The 22,148-nt window shown below is 42.6% G+C and overlaps 2 protein-coding genes across 7 annotated transcripts; one reads left to right on the top strand and one right to left on the bottom strand.

Moving 5' to 3' along the window:
• The first annotated feature begins 3,682 nt into the window (after positions 1–3,682).
• LOC107222375 (sodium channel protein Nach-like) lies at positions 3,683–17,960 on the top strand. Of its 2 annotated transcripts, none has more exons than XM_046733082.1 (11): positions 3,683–3,908; positions 12,649–12,976; positions 13,729–13,938; positions 14,313–14,481; positions 14,584–14,732; positions 15,090–15,201; positions 15,291–15,603; positions 15,688–15,756; positions 16,179–16,362; positions 16,480–16,586; positions 16,658–17,960. In XM_046733082.1, the coding sequence occupies exons 1-11, from the start codon at positions 3,710–3,712 to the stop codon at positions 16,783–16,785; spliced, it is 1,968 nt and encodes a 655-aa protein (XP_046589038.1). In that variant the 5' UTR covers positions 3,683–3,709; the 3' UTR covers positions 16,786–17,960. The 2 variants fall into 2 exon arrangements, with proteins under 2 accessions (XP_046589038.1, XP_046589039.1); XM_046733083.1 differs by lacking the exon at positions 3,683–3,908 and adding an exon at positions 7,296–8,058 and having other exon boundaries at positions 12,641–12,976.
• Positions 17,628–20,423, bottom strand: LOC107222385 (caspase-8). 5 transcript variants are annotated; one of them, XM_046733091.1, is made up of 9 exons: positions 20,305–20,415; positions 20,046–20,223; positions 19,326–19,943; positions 18,850–19,079; positions 18,575–18,770; positions 18,440–18,460; positions 18,338–18,364; positions 18,139–18,252; positions 17,628–18,068 (listed from the first exon to the last, which is right to left on the bottom strand). In XM_046733091.1, exons 3-9 carry the CDS (start codon positions 19,867–19,869, stop codon positions 17,857–17,859), a joined length of 1,344 nt encoding a protein of 447 aa, XP_046589047.1. In that variant the 5' UTR covers positions 19,870–19,943; positions 20,046–20,223; positions 20,305–20,415; the 3' UTR covers positions 17,628–17,856. The 5 variants fall into 5 exon arrangements, with proteins under 5 accessions (XP_046589047.1, XP_015517221.1, XP_046589046.1 ...); XM_015661735.2 differs by having other exon boundaries at positions 18,338–18,460; positions 20,046–20,190; positions 20,305–20,423; XM_046733090.1 differs by having other exon boundaries at positions 18,338–18,460; positions 19,326–19,903; positions 20,003–20,223; positions 20,305–20,414.
• Between the last annotated feature and the right edge of the window lie 1,725 nt (positions 20,424–22,148).

The raw sequence follows: 22,148 nt of genomic DNA, 5'->3' as shown, positions 1-22,148 counted from the left end.
CTGATAGATTGTTTCCGCGTTCCTCGCGTGGGCGACACTACCGCGGCACCCCGAACCGTTCGCTCACCGATATTCGATCCATTCTCAGCGTCTTCTATACCGGAGGCGCTGATCGTTAGCGGGACAATTAGGTGATGCACCTCTGGGATCCTGGGCCCCCAAAAAAATCGTGTTCCCTGAGACAAATGGCGCCAGGGATTCTGGAACCAATAACGCTTAACACGGGACGCGAGATGCCCAACGCCTGGGTTCATCGTTTGTTGATGGCCGAAGAAAAGTGCTGCAGGAACCGAGGTAGATGATGTGAACGCCGAGGAAGCGACCCGTTGCTGATTAATAACCCGAGCCTGAAAAATCACGAGGAGAATTCGGCGAGCGAGAAAATGGTGTCGGACCGAGATCTCGCCGAGATTGAATATCCCTAGAAATCAGTGGGCGATTGTCCGGGGCTACTAATCAGCCGGGCTCGTCCGCCCCCCGGTCCTCATCCTAGTCCTCGTCTTCGAGGCGGGGGCGGACAGACCGGCCGTTAGCTCGGAAGCGGCGCTAACTTGACTTCACTAACTGGCAATCAGATCGCCTCTGTTGGGACAACAAACCCCCCCCCCCCCCGCGTTTCCACCTCGTCTTCCCGACCCGCAGTGAGCTCTTTATTTATCGAAGAACTTTCTCGGGGTTAAACAGCACTAAATCCTCCCGCCCCTTTGCTACGGCGACGCTTCTCGGGAGAGGAAAAAACAGAAGCTTAATTGCCTGAAGTTTGCTCGCTCGTGCCCTATTGATTGGATAACGATGTCGTATAAATTATATCGCGCACACGATTTCAGTCCGTGTTTTACACTGCGTGTTACTTCATGGGTATAATCGGTATATGGACGGGAAATTAAATTGGAGCTATTGTACAAGTGATACTAGAAAATGATGAAACTATCTTTTGAGCCTGTTTGCCGAAATGATTTCTTGATTCCAAACGTCTGGCTTGAAATAGTTATTAATTCTGCATTCTCAAGCTTTGCTAATACACAGTAACACAAGCTTGTGAAGTATTCGCAGAACTCAGAGTTCAAAGTCATGCACAGAATCGACATAGCCGTCATTGACACGCTTCAGATTGTATTTTGGGTAAAATATCGTATTGAGCATTAGTCAGCTATCAAGCGTGATTTCACGCCCAAGAAATTACAGCCAAGAATAGTTCAGCCATGATTTTATCCTCAACAAATAACCAAGCACTGAAAATTTATCGTGTAAAATAAATTACCAAAAAAATGTAGCCACAGTCGCCTATACGCATCGGCGTATTTGAGTAATCGAGATTTCGGTCAAATCTAATCTTAGTTCAAGAAATCTTATATGAATCCGTACCACCGGTCCCGGGCAGAGTATGTTCGTTGATTCCCAGGGAAAAATTAGAGAAACTCGACACCGGGCGGGGTGATATTACTATTCCAGAAACGTTCTAGGAAGGCGCGGCGGGGGGGAAATAAGGAAAGAAGGAAAGAACGGACGGTGTATCTGTCCATCTGATCGGAAGGCGAGGGTATCGAAGATGCGAATCGTACCGAATCGTCGTCGATGTATGCCTGTGTACGTCCGTAGCGTTTTCAGTAGTAAACAGAACGGCTGGGCCGCCACTCGCCTGTTCTCCGTCTTATGTCGTCCCATTTACACCGGGCGGTCGTTTCGTCACGGACTGTTCCGTATAGCGTAACCTAAGGGTAGATGCCTGTGTGGCGGGCGGCCAGCATGCCGGACAAAGAAAGCTCGGCCCTCCTTGTCCCCAGCAGTCCGGGGGAACCCCAGGGATGAGAATGGGATTCGGAATGGGAATCGGAACGCGGGGAACGGGGACGATTCTTTACGCGTCTAATTGACCGCGGAGATAACGGGCTCCCCGCGCTCTGCAGGTATAATAATACTTCTTTCGCCTTCCGCCGCTAATGACCCCACTAATCGCCGATCGCTGCTGGTATTTCTATGTCATAGGTACGTACGTACATACATGTAGGTATGTAGAGATGAACGAATAGCTTAAATTATACTTTTCATTACCGGAATCGGTTTTTTTAGTTTCACCCATGGATTTTTAAGTAACGGATCGACACATCGCATGTACGGTGTCATTCGATAGCATAAAAATAATATATATTTTTTTCTTCGTGTGGATAAAATCGGTAAATCAGAAGTTATCGAATCAATGATAAACGGCAACCATAGATTTATTTATAGATATCCTGTAGAATATCGCATGCAGGGTCGTTACTGGATGATGAAAAAGGTTTGCGGTAGTTTGTTTCAGGGTGCAGAGACAATGGCCCTTCAGCGACTGAAGTGTGGCAGATGCGAGGATTGTGTTCCATACCGCCTGATGCATCAGAGACACACCAAAAAAGGAATATAAACGTAGGAAAAAAACGTGGACACAAAAAATAAGAGCATAACCACCCGCAGCGCGAGACCTAATCTAAACTGTCCCATAAAGTATCACCACTACAGCTTACGGGTGAGGGATATAACTGCAGCGAATCCTTACTGAATTGGAAAACTTTATAGCAGTTAGTCCAACCGGTCAATTCGAAGCGGGTAATCGGTCGAGGTTGCATCCGTCAATTACGATCGACTCCCACTTCTAGCAGGTGTATACGGTACACCTGCTTTATTATTACACGTACACACAAAACCTGGCGATGATGTCGCTGCTGTGTGATGCGGGAAGAGAGTTTCGGGAATCGGGGGGTAGCTGGGTGAAGAGTCCGATCGACGGTATACGAGTATAAGTATTCCCGAAGGCAAGGGGCAATTTGTCCCGGTCATTTGGCGAGTCCGCGGGGACTGCCCGACTGTAATCCAATCACTAGCCACACTATCCCTCCTTCTCTCTCTCTCTCTCTCGCCATCCTCTCCGCCGCTTCTTGCCCGGCGGGACGAGAGAACCAACGCGACCCTTCGTCAGTCGTCCTTGTCCTCGTCTTCGTCTTCGGACGCAACGTTCTTCAGGAGTCGGACTTCTCGCACTCAACGACCAATGCGAACCCCAATCAAGAAATCGTTCAAAGAATCTCTAGTAGATGTAGAAATTGCATAACCATGCGCAGACCACACTCACGTTTCTATTGGGTAGTTAGATAAGTAGCTAAATAGATAGATCGATCGACCAACCGATTGGGATTTTACTGACCATGAGCGAAAATTTGTTTCCAGTAAAGAATATTTTATTGGAATCCTCGTACTGTCCTGAGGTCCACACTTGCGGGGCTGTATTTTCATCAATTTTCTTTATACCCATAGGCGCCAGAAATCTGTACATGAAAAGATCATCAATTCATCAGAGACGGTCTCACGGTCAATGGACACTTTTACGGAAAAAGAATCGACTTGAATAACCATTGGTTTGGCTTACTTCATCCTCGAGGGAAGATACCGGTAACCAGAAATACATGAAGAGATCGAGTGAAGAGCGAATTTCGGAAAAAATTCTCAACCTCCTGCATCTGTTACGAAAGAAATTTGTTTCTTCGCTAACGGGTTTTAGCCACAAAATCGAAGCTATCGGTGGATAATTGAAAAACAGATATTCAAGAAATTTCTTTACTCGTCCGAATGCGGTATAATGTGATTTTGGCAGTGCTGACTTTGTAAAAGTATTCATGTTACAGGTATAGGTACGTACGTGTGTTTCTCTCGTCCGGATATATTTAAAAATTTTCCGATGGTGAAAATTGTGCCCCCAGGCAAAACGGCATACGTGATCTTTGAGCGCGTTGAGAGGGTCCATATTGGCCTAGTTGCAGTTCTCACCCTTGCTTCGTTCGCCTCGCTCCTTAAGCCTGCAGTGGCCTGGTTCCATCGTCGTTGCAGCATCCCGGAACCCAGGAATCCAGAGATCACGATCCGTCGATCGGAAAACGGTGAGTACGCTGCTGTTAATAATTACCGAGCGTAGAAATGATCGCAGTTATATCGGTTCTCGGGCGATTGTTTCGGTACGCGAGAACCGCGACACCCTACCGCGATCCATTATACACGTAACGCTGGTCTCGGGGCAATTACAAGCCTATGATTTAGGGCGCAACGCGACACGGTGCGCAGCACTGACTATATGTACGTGATATACGTATATAAGTTATACATGGGTGCAGGGGAGTTCTAGTCGTACGTATAACACTGCGTGAAGGTGGACAAGTCATGGTGCAAACCTCTTGATTTATTGCTCTGGCTACAAATTAATACAAAACCCTTATATGTAATTGTACGCGTTCTACACGATATTCCCGCGCTGTTGTTCATGGTGCACCGTGTTATTATACGCGTTTATTAAATCGGTCACGGGGATCTACTCGAATAATCGCCACCCCTGCGATGATCCATCCTTAACAAAGTCTCGAGAGCTCTCCCTTCGATTTCTATTGTTGTCGGCAATTAAGCGGCAGACTACGTGTGACAAATACAGAGCGCAGTCTTACCGTTTCTTTCCAGAGTCAAATGTTTCTTATTATGCGGTGCGGAAAGAAAAAACTCCGTTCACCCGAATAAAAATGAAACTTTAAAATCAGCGGAAAAGTTTCGGGATTCTCAATTCAGTCTCATTTCACGGTCATTCTGAAAATGTTACAAAGTGATCGAAGCTTGAAAAACAAACTTACTTATGATGTATAGGAATTATGTTTGAAGCTGAAAATCTGACGAAGATCCGTTTCCTCTAAATGTACAATACACGGTTTTGCGGGTGACTAAATAGGACGTCATGCGAGGTGCGTTCGTCTGATCCCTCGCCACCTTTACCCGGGTACAATATAGAGCGTGAACAAATACTTACTAGAGTATAATTAAAAACTGCGGGTTGCTCCTGTATCGATCGGCCCCGTCGGTGTTTGTACTTATCGGGGTTGCCCGCCACGCGAGGGCGCAAGCCGGGTTGCCTACCGATTGGCGCCTTTCAAAAAATACGCAGCTCACGGTTCGGTCCGGAGTCCGAGCGGTCAATAACTGACGACGAGGGACACCTGAAATCCTCGAATTTGTTTATGTGGATTGTGGATAGACGGAATACGTCAAGTTTCCATCTGCGGGATTATAATTCTCTATAGAGGGTGAGCGAGACGGGGGTTGGCGATCATCAAACACGGAAAACATTTGAGATATCTCTGTACAGCGGGATAGAAATTAATTTCAATTTCAAACGTTTCGGGTATAAGACGTACGTCACATGCTTCGACGATTTTGAATAGCGGCGAAGATTGACTCGAAGACGGGATACCCTCGTCCTTCTCAGCGCAACTCCGGTTCAGTTTTAACTCGGTATATTGGACAAGAAGTTGGAGGACTATACATCTATACACCCTCCAGAGCGGTGGGCCACCCCCACACATCCGAAGAATTATTCTCGAGTGTTATGCGGTATTCTTAATTGACCGAGCGTTAGCTCCGGGATTATTTTAAAACCTTTATTGTTACGTTTATGTACCTCTTAAGTTGAGCCCGAGTTAAGACCGCCGTGCCTATAAAGACCCCGCGAGCAGGGAGGGGGACGAACCGTCTCGCTATATTTACGTCTTTATCTTACATCGCCAGCGAGTTACCTGCCACCCGACGTTATAACTACATTGCAGCGTTTCGGGGAATTTTATATTATCTTCTTTGAGCCACGCCTCATCGTCATTCTCTCACTCCCTCCGACGTGCTTTACTGTACAGTGCGTATAGCTCTCCCTCTATTATACCTACCATTCGCGCAAAAGATGTTACGATCCGCGATTCTTTTACCCTCCGGGTGCTTTACGAAGCCGTTGCTTTTTACCTCGAATTCTGAAGTCATATTTTGAACTGACCTCCTCGGATGACCTTTACTATACTTACTACTTACATAACGGTTAATGCGATTGTTTTTATTAAGTCAACTGTCTATCGTTGTGTTTACAATTTGATATATTGTAACTAAACGCCTTGTGGAATTCAACTTTCATCCGAAAACCTATCCTGTCTTAGATTATTACGGGTCGGGTAGAAAAATGTGCAAAGTTTGGCTGGGAGAATGGGCTTGCGAAAGTTTTACACTTTCTTATGTACGAACTTTTTCACGCCAAGTTTTTAAAAAGACTTTTTGAATACGCTAACCGTGCGTTTTTGCTGCAATGGTATGACGGGTTTTAAAAATAAGTGAAACAATTGAAAATCGTACGACTGGTACCGGTTTTCACATAAAGAAACTGAATTCCATTGTTAAGAAAGTCTTCACGCTCAGATCGCGAGCTAATTCCGTTAATCGTGTTTCTCTCGCCCGCAGAGTTTTCTTAGCCAGCGACGGTCAAGTGATTTATCCACAGGGGTTCTCCTCCCTTCGGCAGATAGACCAGGGGAAAATCGCTAATGAATTTTTACCCGCGAGGCGACTAACTAAGACCGATATCGCGGTCGGCGGAGGGTGGGAAGAATGTAAAAGCCGTAGATGGAAAAAGTGAGAGGAGGAAAGCTCTCGATCAGCGTGCACGGAGAGCAGCTCACGTGTGCGATGGGGCTTGACTGCGTGCAGATGCGTGGAATATATGTATTCCCCGTTGAATTCAGGTGAAATTATGCGTGAAATACACCGCGAAAAATCGTTCGAATCTCCCCCTTATTTCGAAATTCGAACGAACACCTGATTTCGTATGCGCCAACCGTACCATGCCGCATCACGATATCTCCTCGTAAATTTCAACGCGCAGGGATGGGTATTCAGATAGACACTTGGCCAGCCCCGACGCCGCGTTTGATCGCCTTCGCATATAGCCTCCGATACCAGCCACGCTAACTGCCACTGACCGCTCAACGTTCGTCCAGGACGAAGAGCCACTTTACCCGTCAATCTCAATAAAACCTAGAACCGTGCCAGAAGAGTGAACCATAGACGATGCATGCAACGCTGTACACACGTACGAATTCCGCCAACTGAATTCTCAGTTCTCCTTGCAGGATTTCGACAAAGGTGAAATCATACGTTAAAACTATTATTGCCGTCATATTATTCGACGTGAAATATCACTGAGTAACTCGATATCGTCGTACAGCTGAAATGAACTTCGAAGCGTAATACTCGATTCAGTGTCCATTTTGATTTTGTGCTAGATTCGCTGATAAATATGACATAGTGCTTGAAACTTAGAAAAAAAAAAAAACAATGCGAAACTGTTCTATCGATTAGTATGCCATTATGTGAAACACGTAACAACAAAAATCAGTCAATACAAGCACGATGACCTAGCTGAGTCAACGATATGAGCTAAAAACTGCTCTTCGTAATCTTCTTCATCCCGGGCTCATAGTACCTTATACTTGTCGAATGTGTCGAAAAGGCCTCCCACGCTTATAGGGACAGGTACATGCAGTTATACGATATCTTATGTGGAAGGGTGTGTACGTGGGCGGTATTGCTACGATACCCAATCTGTGTTCCCACTGCACGTGTGTATGGGTGTCCGTTCAGCAGCGTTCCGCAGCTATCGCATTATTATAATTCGCGGTCTCGAGCGACGTGCTGTATCTGCGGTTCGGATGGCCGAGCGGCTCTCGCGGGGTCGAGATTACAAGCCCGCGAAGGTAAAGCGGGAGTAGAAAGCGCCGTTAGGTGCTTGACCAGTGTTATAGATATCATAAACAAGGACCCTCTGAGGTGACCAGGGTGCAGTCCCGCTCTCACGCCCCATGGCATCCGCTATCTGGAATCCGCACAAGTGACAACAACCCTATCCTGCCACCGAGTACCCGAGGTATATTTGCTGTTAATGAATATTCATACGGTGCTCGGCCCTCGACCGTAGCCACCGTAGAAAAGTCGACCGCTTAAAACGAGACCGACAACCGCGAACGTGCCTCCAATGTTAGCTCTTTCAACAAGACGGGGGAACGTGTCGCGGTGATCTACATTTTTTATCCAAAAATCAATCCCGTCAAATTTCGAGAAAAGTGAGTGAAATCGTGTGAAATTTACCGCCCAACACCTGCGGATGGACAACCGAAACTACACTTGAAATACGTAGCAATAAAAAGCGAAGTTGATAAAAAAAAGAGCTGACGTTGATCGGTAAGTTTCACAGAAAAACAACGCAAGTTTTACGAGCATGATTGTCGATTAACGAGTTATTCCTACTTTTCAGTGCCGTCAGAGGTCAGATAAATTTGACTTTGTATTCTATTACAATACAGCGCTACCGTGCGTTCCGAATTCGAAGTAGCGATTGTCCAAAGCTACGCTTTTTAGACCCAGTTTTGAAACGAAGTTCGGTCGTCGTTTCCTTCACGGTTTCCCAACACACACGTAGGCATGTATACCGTATTGGGCACATATACGCGGCAACGAATCGCGGATCTTGGAATCGGGGAATCGCGCGGTTCGGAGTCCGTAAATCTTACGGGGCGAGTACGTTTTCCGGGGAATACAGACGCGGGGCGAAGCGGCTCGCAGCTCCCTCCCGGCGAGTATCCGCAGCCGGAGTCCGATGTTTTGATTCTGGTTGTTATAGGGAACGCATAGATCACTTCCCCCCGAAGCTATAGACGGCAGCAGTTAGGGCGACGGCGACGGCGACGGCGACGGAGGCACCGAGGGTGACCCGGTGGACACAGACGATTTATTGGACGGTCAGATATATATGATTATTTAAATCTTCCGGCGAGGTTAGCGCCTCATCGTTCGCCGTTCGATTGCTTATACACGTAATACCATGCGGTTTTATAAGGGCTAGTCCCGGGACTCCTGAATACCGAGACTGAAATTCCGTCATTCCCTATTTCGCGAAGGAGTCGCACGATCGTAATTCGTGCCGCTGGGGCAGGGCAGGCTTTCTAGGTATGTAAATACCGAGCAGTAAGACTTAGGACTCGTAGGAATCGACTTATATAGGGACGAGTCCGAGCCGCGACACGTCCTGGGCGGGGGCTGGTTTCATCTTATACGCGATCCTTGCGCGAATCGTAACTTTGCGGGCTCTTCCTCAGGGCCGCCAGTCGGTCCCAAGCCCATCTCGTATCTGTATCGTCGGAAGGATTTGCTTCACCCTGCACCGTGAAACGAGTTCGCGAGATCAAACTGCGCCGTCTCTACGCAAGCTCATTTATTCCTTTTTACCTTCAATTTTCGAGGAAAATCACCGCCTCGTTATCACACTTGAAATTTCCATTACCTATGACCCAGGTATAATTTGACAACCCACATGCACCTCGTACGCTCAGCTGCACGGAGAGTGGAAATCCGATAGACTCGATAAGGTATTGCGCTTTACGTGCATGTGCAATAATATGGGAATGTGTCGGTGCAATGTGGGGATGTAGAATGCCCGTGAGTTCTGAGACGCGGCTAACAACTATGAAGGGAATCTTGGTTCCTCCCTTCCCGGAGCGATTCAACCTCGTCGATAAAACTCCTTTGCGTGGATTAGTTCGCTCAATCAGGAAATATACTCGGGGCCCCCATAAAATCTCTTCCGTCTCTTCTTCATCTCCTCCCGTAGTCTTTTTCTTCTTCTTCTCCTTCTTCTTCTTCTTCTTCTTCTTCTTCTACTTCGCGTTCTGCCCTGCGATCGGAGCCCCTATCCCTCTGCAAGAGTATATCTGTGCATCAGCCAGCTCGCGTACTTCCCCCATTCCCAAACCGAGGCCGGAACATGTCTCACGTCCCACTACCCTCAAACCCTCGTCTCTATCAGGGAATATCCTGCACGCGTAACTCGCTTCGTAGGTATATATGAACGTAGACGCGCTTACGGCTTATACGCGATACTATTATATAATGCGGGAGAAACGGGGAACTTTTTTTTTTCAGCAAAATTGGATGTGGGTAGCACGTATTTAGAGGGTATTAATGCATAATATACCGCGCGTCGCAAGATTTATCTTGACCCTGGAGATAACAGAAAATTATGATATATATCTATTTATGTTTGTAGAATTCGAAAGCAATTGCGATGAGAATTTCCTTGAACTTGAACTTTTCGACTACTCAATTTATGCGGTTCATGGCTCTTCCGCAGTTCTCAATCATCCGATCGGAACTCGATGTGTCAAGCTTGAAATCTGCCTATAATTATTCGCACTTCACCTGAACGGTCATACTTGTATTGTATGAAATAAGTACTTTCTTTAAAACCAACGTCAACAGTTTTGCCAGAGATTTAGATTAAGCGAAAGACGCCTCCGTCACGCAATGAACACACCGATAAAGAATAATTCCTCTCGCTACGAGGGACGCTTCTCGACACGTACAAAGAGGAGGAAATTCTCAAATAGGTTCACAGAGAGGAGTAAGAGTAGGTATATGTATCAACGCGTATAAAGAGACGCACGTGAGTCGTAGTCAATTCTCCGGCAGTTAACAAATTGTTGCAGCAGGCTGCGGGGGTTGACGGGTACCTACGGGGGTGCTTGCGGTTGGCAGGATAATACGTCGTTACCCCACCCACGCTCCGTTTGCCCCGAATCCGGCGTGCCGCACGCGTCGGGGTGGCCGACCGAGTCGTTCCGTAATTAAAATCGTCCCATCATTACAATGCCCTGTGCGGTACGGGACTCGATCGTATAAACCGGGGTTGTTCTGCACCCGGGACGAATTCACTCGAAATTTCGCGTCTCGCCTGGACGCGGAAGTGACCCTTCCCTTCCGGTCGTCGGTCATTCCGTATATGTCAACATCCTGCACAGGTGGAAAAGATAAATAATTGTGTTTTTTATTTATATATTTGAATTGTTTCTCTATCAAGTGTGTAGAAATATTGCTACGAGTTTCATCAGTTTTGTTTTAAAACACTTTGCAGTTAATAGATATTAGAATACTTGTATTCATATTAGAGAGGTTGGTGAGAATCAATACCTTTTCACTTATTTTATTTATATGAGATAGACGAAAATTAAGTATTCATCAAAATCGTCATCAATATTTGTGAACTCCGAATATTTTCCAAAAAAATACAAGAAACAGCAACAATTTATACATTCTAAACCGTATGCATAGAGCCCAAATATCGAATTTTCGGTTCAAATCACATTAAAATTGTAAAGATTATAATATAATCGTGAAGATTTCATTCCGTGATGGAACGTTTCGTCGAGAAGGTAATGATTCTATGTAATCCTACTACTACGCTTTTTCTTTCGTCACATTGTTATCGGCAAATATTAAACTTATCAAAACAGCACTGATATTGGATTTTGATAAAAACATAGTGGTATTAAATTTACCCACCTATGTAAAATTGTATATAGCGTACTAAATAACAGTCTTCGTGAAAGAATGTAAAATGATTGTGGAGTGAGATCGAAGATTTAAAAAAATCGTAGCAATCCCACGCATGAATTTGACAAAATATGACCAAGAATCAATTATGAACACATTAATTATTCCCAGTCGCGTAGCGTCGCACGTGTTTATTCGCCTGCGTGACATAGGTGGGTATATATATTACCGTACTTATAGGTGCGAAGTTTTTCTCACGGCGCGGCGTTTCGCCCGACGCCGGTCGTCGGGGTGGGTAGAGGGCGAGCCGTTGGAACCCCACAGTCGTGATTTCACGCCGTTTAAAGTACAAAGCTGAACCTTGTCCGTACGCGGGGCGCTGCGCCATATATTCCCTCTTTAACCCCGGCGCGATCCTTCACCTCTAGCCCTCGCCCTCGGCCTGCCACCCCCGGGGGTTTGAGGACCGGATCGCGAAGGTCGCCGGACGTCGAGAGGCCGACGGCTTCTGTCTAATGACGTGTGCCGGAGGACGCCGCGGCACTTTGCTGGCCTATCTTACATGCCCTCGTGGTACTCGGGCGTTATTAATGACAAACGCCTGCTGAGTCAGTGAAGAGAGCGCCTCCGCGGCATCTTGAAACTTTAATATCGCGCGAGACCCAATAACGCGAGGCACGAGGATCCCGGACGAAAACCACCAGCTTGTACGTCTGCAAAGATAGTGCGTTGTGAACCCCCAACACTGTCTGGTGGATGAGCCTCTTCTCCTCGATACGAACCTCTTTTCACGCCCGTCAATTTAATGGAAATTCTATTCGTCGTGCACGATTTGCCGGATTTTGGTAGTATGCAAAGAAACTCGCAGGCATCTATGTTTACAGGTTTTTAAACCTAACTTAAATTCAATTTCGGTGCAATCTTGGGAAAATTTATAGAATTTGCGGTGAGATTTATCGAGCGGCGGTTTTCGAGAGTTTTGGAATGAGAAAATAATTTCGGTACTACTGAAATTGTTGAAGATGTATTTATGGAGTTGTATTATTAACTTTTTTTGCAATTTAAAGTCTGTCACATTTTCTCTTAAATCGAAACTGTTGGAGCTCTCGAATTTATGCAAACTTTCCCGATAGTTCTGCATGCTGGGTAAAACTATATTCAATAGTGTAAGTTTCGAATTTTTATGATAATAATGCTCCAATATCGTCGATATAATTACGACCAGAATTGTACTAAACACGCACACAGCAGACTTGATTTTGTTTGCACGTGTGTTATTTTGATAACATTTTGAAGAAGAAGAAAACTTTTTTAAATATATCGCAGTCCCTGATAATAATTTGTCGACTGATCGAAGGCTACAATTTAACGAATGATGAAAAACGGCCGGTCGATGGAAAAATACCCCCTGTTGACAAAGTATATAGCTGTATTTAAGCTTTGCAGGAATCGTTAATCGCCGGCGAGTCAAGCGCACGCGGCGTGATTATAATCAGTGCGCGACGCAAACCGGAAGGCCGAGTGAATATTTAATAACGTGCGACACGGGGGATGGAGGCGTTGGGTGGTGCTGGTATCGCCTCAAAGGTTTACCGTGCACAGTTACCAGATCGCCGGACATTGCGATGGTCGAATTACAACGCGAGAAAACCCCGGCTCGAAGAAGCTCCGCGTGGCGACGCGTTCTCACGAAACAAGCACGGGAATTTTGTCTCTCAACCGGACTCCACGGCTACAAGTACATCGCTCAGAGTCAACGCTCCGTTTACGAGAGGTAAGGTGGGATGCGATTGGATGGCAGTACCAGCTGCTCAAGTTCTCCCTCGTCAAGTGCGCTTTTCTCCATCTCTCCGGTCCACACTGAGGGAAATTTTTAGTTCCGGTTACCGCTCAGTCCTTAACTATTTTCATTTTTCACCACAATCGAAAGATATAGTTACAGGTAGAAAATGAAAATTAGTTTTCTAGCTGTTACCGGAAAGTCTAGTATCCGTTACTATATTTTCTTGCAACTGTTACGAAAATTTAATGCTTCTGCAACAATAAATTGACGTTAAAGCTTTATTTAACTAAAAAAGTATAGTAAACCGAACAAACTGATTTTGCGTTGCAATTACCAAAAAATGATCGACGATAGTGCAAAATGGTTAGGCGTACCTCGTTTTTCGTGATTTCAACAATATCCAAACAGTTTTTTTTAACGATACCCGTTTTACTCAATTTTTCTAGTTACTATAACAAATGAAATTTTTACAGAAATTGCAAAATTTCGTATTGTTTCGTACTAAATTGTAAATGCGCATTGTTTTTTCACAAAGAATTGTTAATTTTCTTAAAAAATTGTAGCGTTTTGTAGATTTTTTACAGAAAAAATACAAAGTTTCACCCGAAATGTACAAGTTTTTTTACGAAAACGATTTGTCGTAAAAGATTGTACGAAATATCCCGATACGTAGAAAATCGTATAGAAATCATTTTTTTCGCCAGGGCTTCTAATATGGTAATTATATGTGTAATCTTGCACAGGGGGATTTGGGCCGTAGGCGTTGTCGTTTCTCTCTGCTGTGCCATTGCTCTGATGCAAATTGCATGGGAGTACAACGCGGCGCATCCAACTCTCACTGTGATCGAGTCCACTCATCACGGTATTTGGAACTACAGATTTCCCGCCGTCACCATCTGCGATCTCAACCGTGTATCGCTCCGCCGGGCTCAGGACTTGGTTAATTCTCTGCAGTAGGTTGCGTTGCGATGTATATCTCAATCGAGCGAACGATAAACTATATGTACTTATAAATACACTTTTACTTTTTATTACGGGCATTACTTCGGTATGCATAGACATAAATCAAACACCCATTAAAATGCAGTCACATTGAACTGTTGCGAGGTAAAATACTAAATAATAGAGTTGAGGGTGAAGTAAGTCGAATTAGATGCGAAACGCTTCTATTATTGATCCTTTTTAATTAAAAATGCACATTGAGCGTACGCTCACATTGTACGTTGTATAACTGATTCTTACCGTACTTTACGAGTCGTCTGAGAACTGATTTATAATTGCAATATTTTTAATTACATACTTTTATATTTGATTTATTAAATCGCAGTGGACCACGGTTGGCGAATGAATCTGAAACGGTTCTGTTAGCCGAGATGCGACTCCTGAACAAGCTTCTTGACCCAGATATTTCTAGCCAAAAAGTTTACACCAACCTGACCCGGCTACAGGAGATATTCGACGATAACGACTTGACGATTCCTGACGTCATGAAATTGGTATACAACGTTCACGTATCATATGAACAATACTTGCCGAAGGGACTCGCGATACTTTCTTGTTACTCAATGTGGTAAAAATAAAGTATGTCGACCATGCAGGTAACGAGAAACTGCTCCGAGATAACAGTGAGATGCAAATGGAAGGGAAACATCATCTCCTGTGACTCGATATTTGAGTCATCCCTGAGCCGTGATGGTATCTGCTGCAGTTTCAACTATATCGGAGTCCCAGATCGTGAAAAATCCCGGTAAGCATAATAAGATCAAAGTTAAGTACGCCCGAGGGTGATGTATACCTACCGAAAATACCCTGAGAATTATTGATATCATCGCAAAATTATCACGACCTCTTGCGCCCAGAAGCAATCAGTATTTTCAGCTTTGAATGAGAACCAAGGGTCCAACTGTGTTAGTACTAATACAGGTATAATAATATTTCCAACGAGAAACTAGTCACTAGTATTTTTGATCTAGTATATCCAACGATTCATTCTTTGGTGATTTATTGTGTGATTTCTTACATATTTTACCAAATTTACAAAATAAATCACTTGACTTGTGATTGAAACCTGAAAAAAAATTGTTAAAACTATTCGATACCGCAGGCGCATATCTAAGAGGGTGACTGCTTGTGGCTATCAGACCGGATTGACGGTGCTGTTAAACATGGCACCCTTAGATTATCACGCGGCACTTCTCGGAGGTTACGGTCTTAAGGTAAATTTACCTCCGCGTCTGTGAATATCGTGCATTCGGCTTTGTGCAACGGTGTGTAACTTACATTATATGATTGTTATTATACGCAGGTGATTCTTCACGATCCTTACGACTACCCGGACCGTAACGCTAAAAACAAACTGATCCGCATGGACAAAGAAGTGTTCCTCAGCGTTACGCCGGAAGTTACATACTCAACGGATGATGTGCGCAGTCTTCCCGTGTCGAAACGAAGTTGCATATTCTCGGACGAGGGGCAAGACCTGACAGCATTGATGGGAAATTACTCCTACAACAATTGCCTTGCCGTATGCCGTATGCAAACGATATTTGAGAAATGCGGATGCATTCCCTATTATCAGGAATACCTACGTTTTGCCTCTGTTGACCTTTCAGAAAACGGTATATGTATACGATGTTTGCATTTTTCTTACAATCATTCGTCAAGCGAATATGATTGCAATTTCTTCTCCCTATGCTTCCAAGATCCAGACACAAACACCAGCGTAAGAATCTGTAACCTTACCGACGTGAAGTGTGTCTACGATTTCCAGGGTTCGTAATCAGGATTTTTCATATCTTAAATAAAGTAACAATAAGATACGCGTGCTTTCGAGAATACTCACCGTAGGACAGTTAACACAGGACCGTATAAGCAAATACGTCGAGACAAAAGTAGAACGATAAAAAATAGACCAAATTGACTACCTACTCGCAAACATGCTTATACATTCAAATTGGTATATTCATGTTTTAACAAGGAAAAAAGAACCGGTCGGATATCAATTATTTTTATTATTCAATTACCGTACAATATTTGCCGAGTGCATTAGTCAAGAAAACAATAAATGCATCAGGGAGAAACTTGACTGACAATGAGATGTTTAAATTCACGCTGATTCTCGAGTCACTCCTGTTAATATAATCGAAGGCAATTAGGGGATTTCCTAATATCAACGTTAAAATTATCTGCATAGATTGGTACGAAACTTCATGGCCGGGGACTAAGGTAACGAACAGACACCTGCCGTCGATAGAGGTGTTGGATTACGAAAGCGGACCGTGTAAATGCATTCCCGATTGCAGCCTCTTTCGCTACCCCCTTCAAAGCTCCGCTGGAATATTGGATCGCAGCAATGCCTATCACGATCTTGAATTCTAGCGAGTATCAATTGCTATACGTTATTTTGCCATCGTTTCTTTTTTTTTTTTTTATCAAGACTCCTGACTCTACCGCTGTCTATCCACCTCGTCTAATTACTCTCTTTATCTTCGCAGTAAGGGTGTTGACGTCAAGAATCATAGCCTTTTACACGTATTCTTCAGTGACCTGGTGTCAACTCAATACCGTCGCGATGTTTATTACAACTGGCACAACCTGTTCGGTAAAAATTTTTCCTCTACCTCGAAATGATCAAGAATATCGAATCTGACGGCTTAACAAAAATTGTTTCAGCCTCGTTCGGTGGACTGCTCGGGCTCTTCGCAGGATTCAGTCTGATGTCTGCGTTTGAACTGATATATTTCTTCTCCATTCGATTGATAGCGGACTTGTGGACTGGTAACAAAAAAGGGCGGATATGATCGAAGCACGAGTCATTTATTAATCGATCTTGTTAACATTGTCATGCTTGAAATTTTTAATTGCGGGCGTTTTGTTTCTTATCGCGACTTACACTACTATTTTACGTACATTATTAATTTGAAACACATACCTGTTTCTGGTAATCGTTACTGATCGAAGTCCTCCCTGTTTCAATATTGCTTGTCTACTTGTTCTTATCATACACACGTTCCGCCGAACAAATATTAGTATTTTTCACGGTACATTCCATCACTGAGAAAACCAGTTCAATTATTGGAAGTACCTTCAGGTGTGATGAAAATCTTTTGTCGCTAATACTCTTTTTTCTCATAAAATGATCTCTCTTTCGTGAAATTGTTTACTATTACGCCGAAGAATAAACAAGACGTAGCAATTTTCCAAAACCATCATGATCTGCATGTAGGGTCGTGCAAAATTCAGATTTTTTCATCAAGTTGTTTCCGAGGTCATCACAGGAAGTTTGTAAAAAAATTGACTTATCAATTCTTTCCAATAGAAGCACATGTTAGAAAAAAATGGGACACGGCAATTTTTCGTACCCATCGTTTGGATGTGATGTCCTGTAAATTTCAGATTTTTTTCATCAAGCCGTTTATGAGATCATCATGGGAATTTGTCGAGACAGGTGAACGACCGGCAGACCAACAAATCGAGAGATCTGTTTTTCGGATACTAGAGGTCCAAAAATGTGAAGATTCATTTAAATTAGAAAAATTCATTTTTGACCGAAATCAATACTTTTCCTGTATCAATATAGTGATGTAACGTAATAAAAGTAGATCAAAATCGAATAGGGAACGTGACAAAAATATCTCGCGTGTTGAGTTTTACCATGCGGATTTATTGTTTAAAAACAGACGTTAACGATTCGTAAACATGCAAATAAATACTTAGTACGAAAACAAATGAAAACTTAATCGAATATATAAAATAACTTGAAATTCTTATTTGATCATGTCATCGTGTATAAGTATGATACACACGTTATCGCTATATCTAATTACGGACAGTTTAATTTCATCAATGCTTGAAAACGCTTGTCCTGTTTTTCAATTGCTGGGAGCTGTTGGATTATACGGGAGAATCAATTTTTTGCTGAGCGTCTGGCACATTATATTCGGTACCTGCCTGTACAAATTTTTATTAATAATACCCTCTTTTTCATCAAATCGTCTCTGCACTTCTATAGGGATTTCGCCTCCGATACATTTACCCCGCATATTTTCCAGTACGTCGCAGAGAACTTGAATGTACCAAGTGCCTACGTAAAGATACATTATGATCATTTTTGTGGAAAAAACCAGCTGTTTGAAGTATTCAGCCAGACTCACCGTCACGTGGGTGCCTGGCTGATGGTTGACCCGATATCGTTGAACATAATAGAATGAAGTCGCGATTGTTGTCAACCTCGTTTCGTGAATATGTTGGGCCATCGAGCTTGATATCTGTAAAAAGTAAAGTGTCATGCATTTATAAATTGGGGTTCAAAGAAGATCTACAAGTACTCAAAAAGTAAAATAAAGTTGTCACCTTCGATTGTTTGGCATGCCTGGATAACTAGAATTTTTGGTTTAGTTTGTAAAGCATCGATGCAAATGTGTTTTTTAATTTTTTCTATGGTACAGCTCTTACCATCAGATGCGATTATGTGTCCTGCAACAAGTGAATAATCGTAAATAAATTACCGGAGTACCCAAATATTTTTGATTTCATTTTTTAATTGCACTTTATCGGATAATCACAGAGACTTCATAAAACAAAGCTTACCAGATGTGCCATGAGACAAAATAAAGACTGCAACACAGTCATATTTTTCTTTGGCGTCACACAATTTCTCATCCAGGGTTTGGTAAATTTCGTCTCTGGACAAGTCAAGGTACACGTGTGTGTCAAATCCAAATGTATTTTTGAACACTTCTTCTATTCTGTCACAGTCCACCTGTGAGCCTTCTCTATACTCATACTTTAGAATAACGCATTCATAATTAAAATTATTTTTATCAAATTAGAAAATATATTATTAAATTCCTGGAGATAATTACTTCTATAGGACCAGTGAACTGCATTTGGTTGAAAATTATGGCCAGGCCTTTATTTATTACATATGAATTCGTCTTTAGATTTGATGAACCACGATTGATATCTAATTGATCGTGAACACATAGGTTTTTTTTCCTTTCTCCTTCATACATTTGTAATGCTAGGTAGGCACTACTACTCGACATATTCAGCAGTTTTAAGATTTCTAATATCCGTAACAATTCCCAATTATCTGTGAAAATGATAGATCAATAAATTTATCACGAAATCAATAATCTGATTGATATTCTGGTTAAATTGAAAATTTCCGGATGCACCATTCTAGTAAGTTTTTGGCCTCAAGATTTTGTGTCTAGAACGATGCTAATTCAATTTGTAATTGTTCTGATTATTGACAGCTATGGTTTATTTGCACATTGTTCTAAGAAGTCACAGCTTGTTTTCTGTACTTCAATATCAAAAATAAGCCACTAGGTACCTCCTGAAATGGTGATTAACCCCTTTTTAATCCACCATAGCAAGTGTATTTCTAGAAAATTTTCATCCATCCAAGCACTGCACCTGGGTGGATCTATTTGTTGATATATGCGCTGCTGGAGTTTGACAGCATCGTCTTTTGAAAGATTTTCAAACAAGTTATAAAAAGTTTTAGCATACTTATTAATTTTACAAGACATTCTTGTTATGTTTGCATGAAAAAAAGTTTGCGCGTCGTCAGGATTCACGCCTAACTTTAAAAGAACTTCGTTATTCTGTAGAAGGCATAACGCTTCCATGACCTTGTCGGGCCAATCCGTCACGTTGTTTTCGACCACAAACCGTGATATGCTAGGAATTCTTTCATCCACAGCATCGAGAAGGGTTTGGTAACCCGTCTGGTAGTGTTCAATCATCAAAAACACACAATGGACTTTCTCGTAAATGTCTAAATCATTATCAATCCTCTTCAACACTTGTATATTAAGCAAGTTTTTTGTTATTATTGGCAGCCTATCTTTCCGTGCAGCATCAAGCGTTGTCATCTTGAACAGGGTAGGATTCCAGAAAACTCTGATCCTTGATTAAAGTCGCAATAATTTTAGAACGGAGTTGCGATCTTAAAAAAGAAGAGAATAGAGGTAAGAAAGTCGGGCTCAAAAATTCCTATGTGCATACCTTAGACGTTTTAGATCTCATTGTCAATAGCGACTTGACATACCATGACATTCAACTGACACGGAATTCCAGGAAATTTTATCTGAAATGACTCATGTTATGTACGCTGTGGTTTATGTTTAATATGTTACGTATCCTGCCGATGACGCCTTTTTCGAATAAGAACACAATACATCCATGGAGAACCGCTGCATATGTTGGAACAGAAGAGCAGAAATCTGCTATAAATGTTGGGCAACCCTTTATTGTTATCACTTTGTCATGAATGGATTTTCGGAATCAAAACAGTAGTTAGTACTCACCGGTAGATCGTACATTATACCATCGACATATAGTATGTCGATAACATATACCACGTACGCGTTGCTAATTGACCGCCAATTGTAGCAGATCAGAAAGTATATTGTACTAATAGACATAGTTTCGCATGCACAAAAAGTGTAGTAGAGGAATGAGAGAGAGAGAGAGGTATATGTCCGTCGTAAGACGTCTCTCTTGCTCTACACCTGATTGGCCGATATGTTTCCTCTCAGCCAATCAAATGCAGAATAAGAGAAACTGAGTATCCCGGGTATATATTTCGCTCCTCATCACTTCGGCTGCAGTTTCGCGAGGGACACGGTACGGGTAGCTACTTCCAGTATTATACGCATGGAGTCTATATAAGAAGACTGAACTCTTGTGGTGAAATTTTAGTAAGCAGATTCTGTCAATTCACCTGTCTCCCTAGAATTACTCTCCACTAGTATATGATCCAAGGAGATCATTGATTGGAGACCGTTAAAGAGCAGGGTTGCCAGATAGATGGTACCGCAAGTCGTCAAAAGAGGGCGTACAAGTAGCTAAATGTAGCTAGCCTTTTACAATTTTACTATTTTATTTACGGTTTTATTGGCGAAAGATAAATTTTATTCGAGATTTACTCGGGTTGTAAATATATTGTACAGAACAAAGATCAGAACGTCTTCGTGTAATTTTGAGGGAATGTCGGTAATAACTTAAGTACATTTAATTGGCATTCGTTATCAATGCTTTGTCAACGTCTTACTTCATGGCTAATGGATTTTGGCGGGATTCGTGCCTTCTACAGTGGGATTCGGCTACAAACAACTGACGATCGGTAGCATATTTTTCTTCTTGCCTCCAATTGAACGGATGGATCTTGGCGTGTCGGTATCGTATGGTTTTTATTTCTCGTTATTGCAGTGAAAAAAATGTGAAAAGTAGCCGCGAATATTCTGTTTTACATGTGCAATTTGTCGTGGATAGGAATGCAGGCCGCAGAGGTATGAATATAGCAGTCAAGTGACACCACAAAGTTGTTTAGGCTATGAAAAATTCATCGAGTCAATTTTTATTCGTTGCGAGCTAAAGTCAGGTAACATTCGAAATTATTCACACAAGTCCCAATCCTCTCTCTGTACTCAATTTTCTAATTAAAATGTAGTCACCTTGAATCTTAGCAAGTGCAGTGCGTATTTAAGAGAAGGAGTTTTCTATATTTCCGAGGTGAAAAATTATGATGGGTTCTCCATCGGTGTTATTCTTTGCCGTGACAAGCAGTGATCATCTTTTCAGTGAACAAGTGCGGTTAAGGATCAAGCAATTTTGGTTCTACGATAGTCATCAATACTGATCATGTTGCGGATCGTTTAGTGCTAAATTTGTTCAGTGATAATTCCGAACGGAATATAAAATTTGTTGAGTGTTCTTCACAGGTATTTAAAATTTATTCATTGTTCTCCAGAGGCATATAAAATTTATTCAGTGTTCTCCAGAGGAATATAAAATTTATTCAGTGTTCTCAAGAGGAATATAAAATTTATTCAGTGTTCTCCATAGGAATATTTAATTCACGACAGAAAGGATTCACTTTACATGGTGAGGCTGGATTGATTGTCAAGATGCAGCATGAGTAAGTCACATGAATTTAAAATCAGTGATTATTTCTGACTGTCCACTATTTGAAAATGTCCAGTTATACCATGATAAAAGTATTCAAAACTTATACTTGGAATTTAGTTACTAATGGTCAAATAACTCGATCTCATTGGTCGGTGAAATCTTCCCACAGTGATATTTTTGTTTGCGATGCTGGGGGCCAATGGACACAAAATGTGTACGTTTGAATTTTCAAAGAGCACAA

This window comes from Neodiprion lecontei, chromosome 2 (genome assembly GCF_021901455.1).
Source record: "Neodiprion lecontei isolate iyNeoLeco1 chromosome 2, iyNeoLeco1.1, whole genome shotgun sequence".
Classification (NCBI taxonomy): domain Eukaryota; kingdom Metazoa; phylum Arthropoda; class Insecta; order Hymenoptera; family Diprionidae; genus Neodiprion; species Neodiprion lecontei.
This window is presented reverse-complemented; position numbering and strand designations above follow the sequence as displayed.

Bases quoted from the DNA above. Each gene is read 5' to 3' on its own strand.
- LOC107222375 (XM_046733082.1), top strand. From the start codon at position 3,710: ATGGTGAAAATTGTGCCCCCAGGCAAAACGGCATACGTGATCTTTGAG. The intron at 12,977-13,728 runs GTAAGGTGGGAT...AATCTTGCACAG, and splicing joins CAACGCTCCGTTTACGAGAG to GGGGATTTGGGCCGTAGGCG. The intron at 15,604-15,687 runs GTATATGTATAC...TATGCTTCCAAG, and splicing joins TGTTGACCTTTCAGAAAACG to ATCCAGACACAAACACCAGC.
- LOC107222385 (XM_015661735.2), bottom strand. From the start codon at position 19,869: ATGACAACGCTTGATGCTGCACGGAAAGATAGGCTGCCAATAATAACA. The intron at 18,461-18,574 runs GTAAGCTTTGTT...CACTTGTTGCAG, and splicing joins TTTGTCTCATGGCACATCTG to GACACATAATCGCATCTGAT. The intron at 18,069-18,138 runs GTGAGTCTGGCT...ATCTTTACGTAG, and splicing joins AGCCAGGCACCCACGTGACG to GCACTTGGTACATTCAAGTT.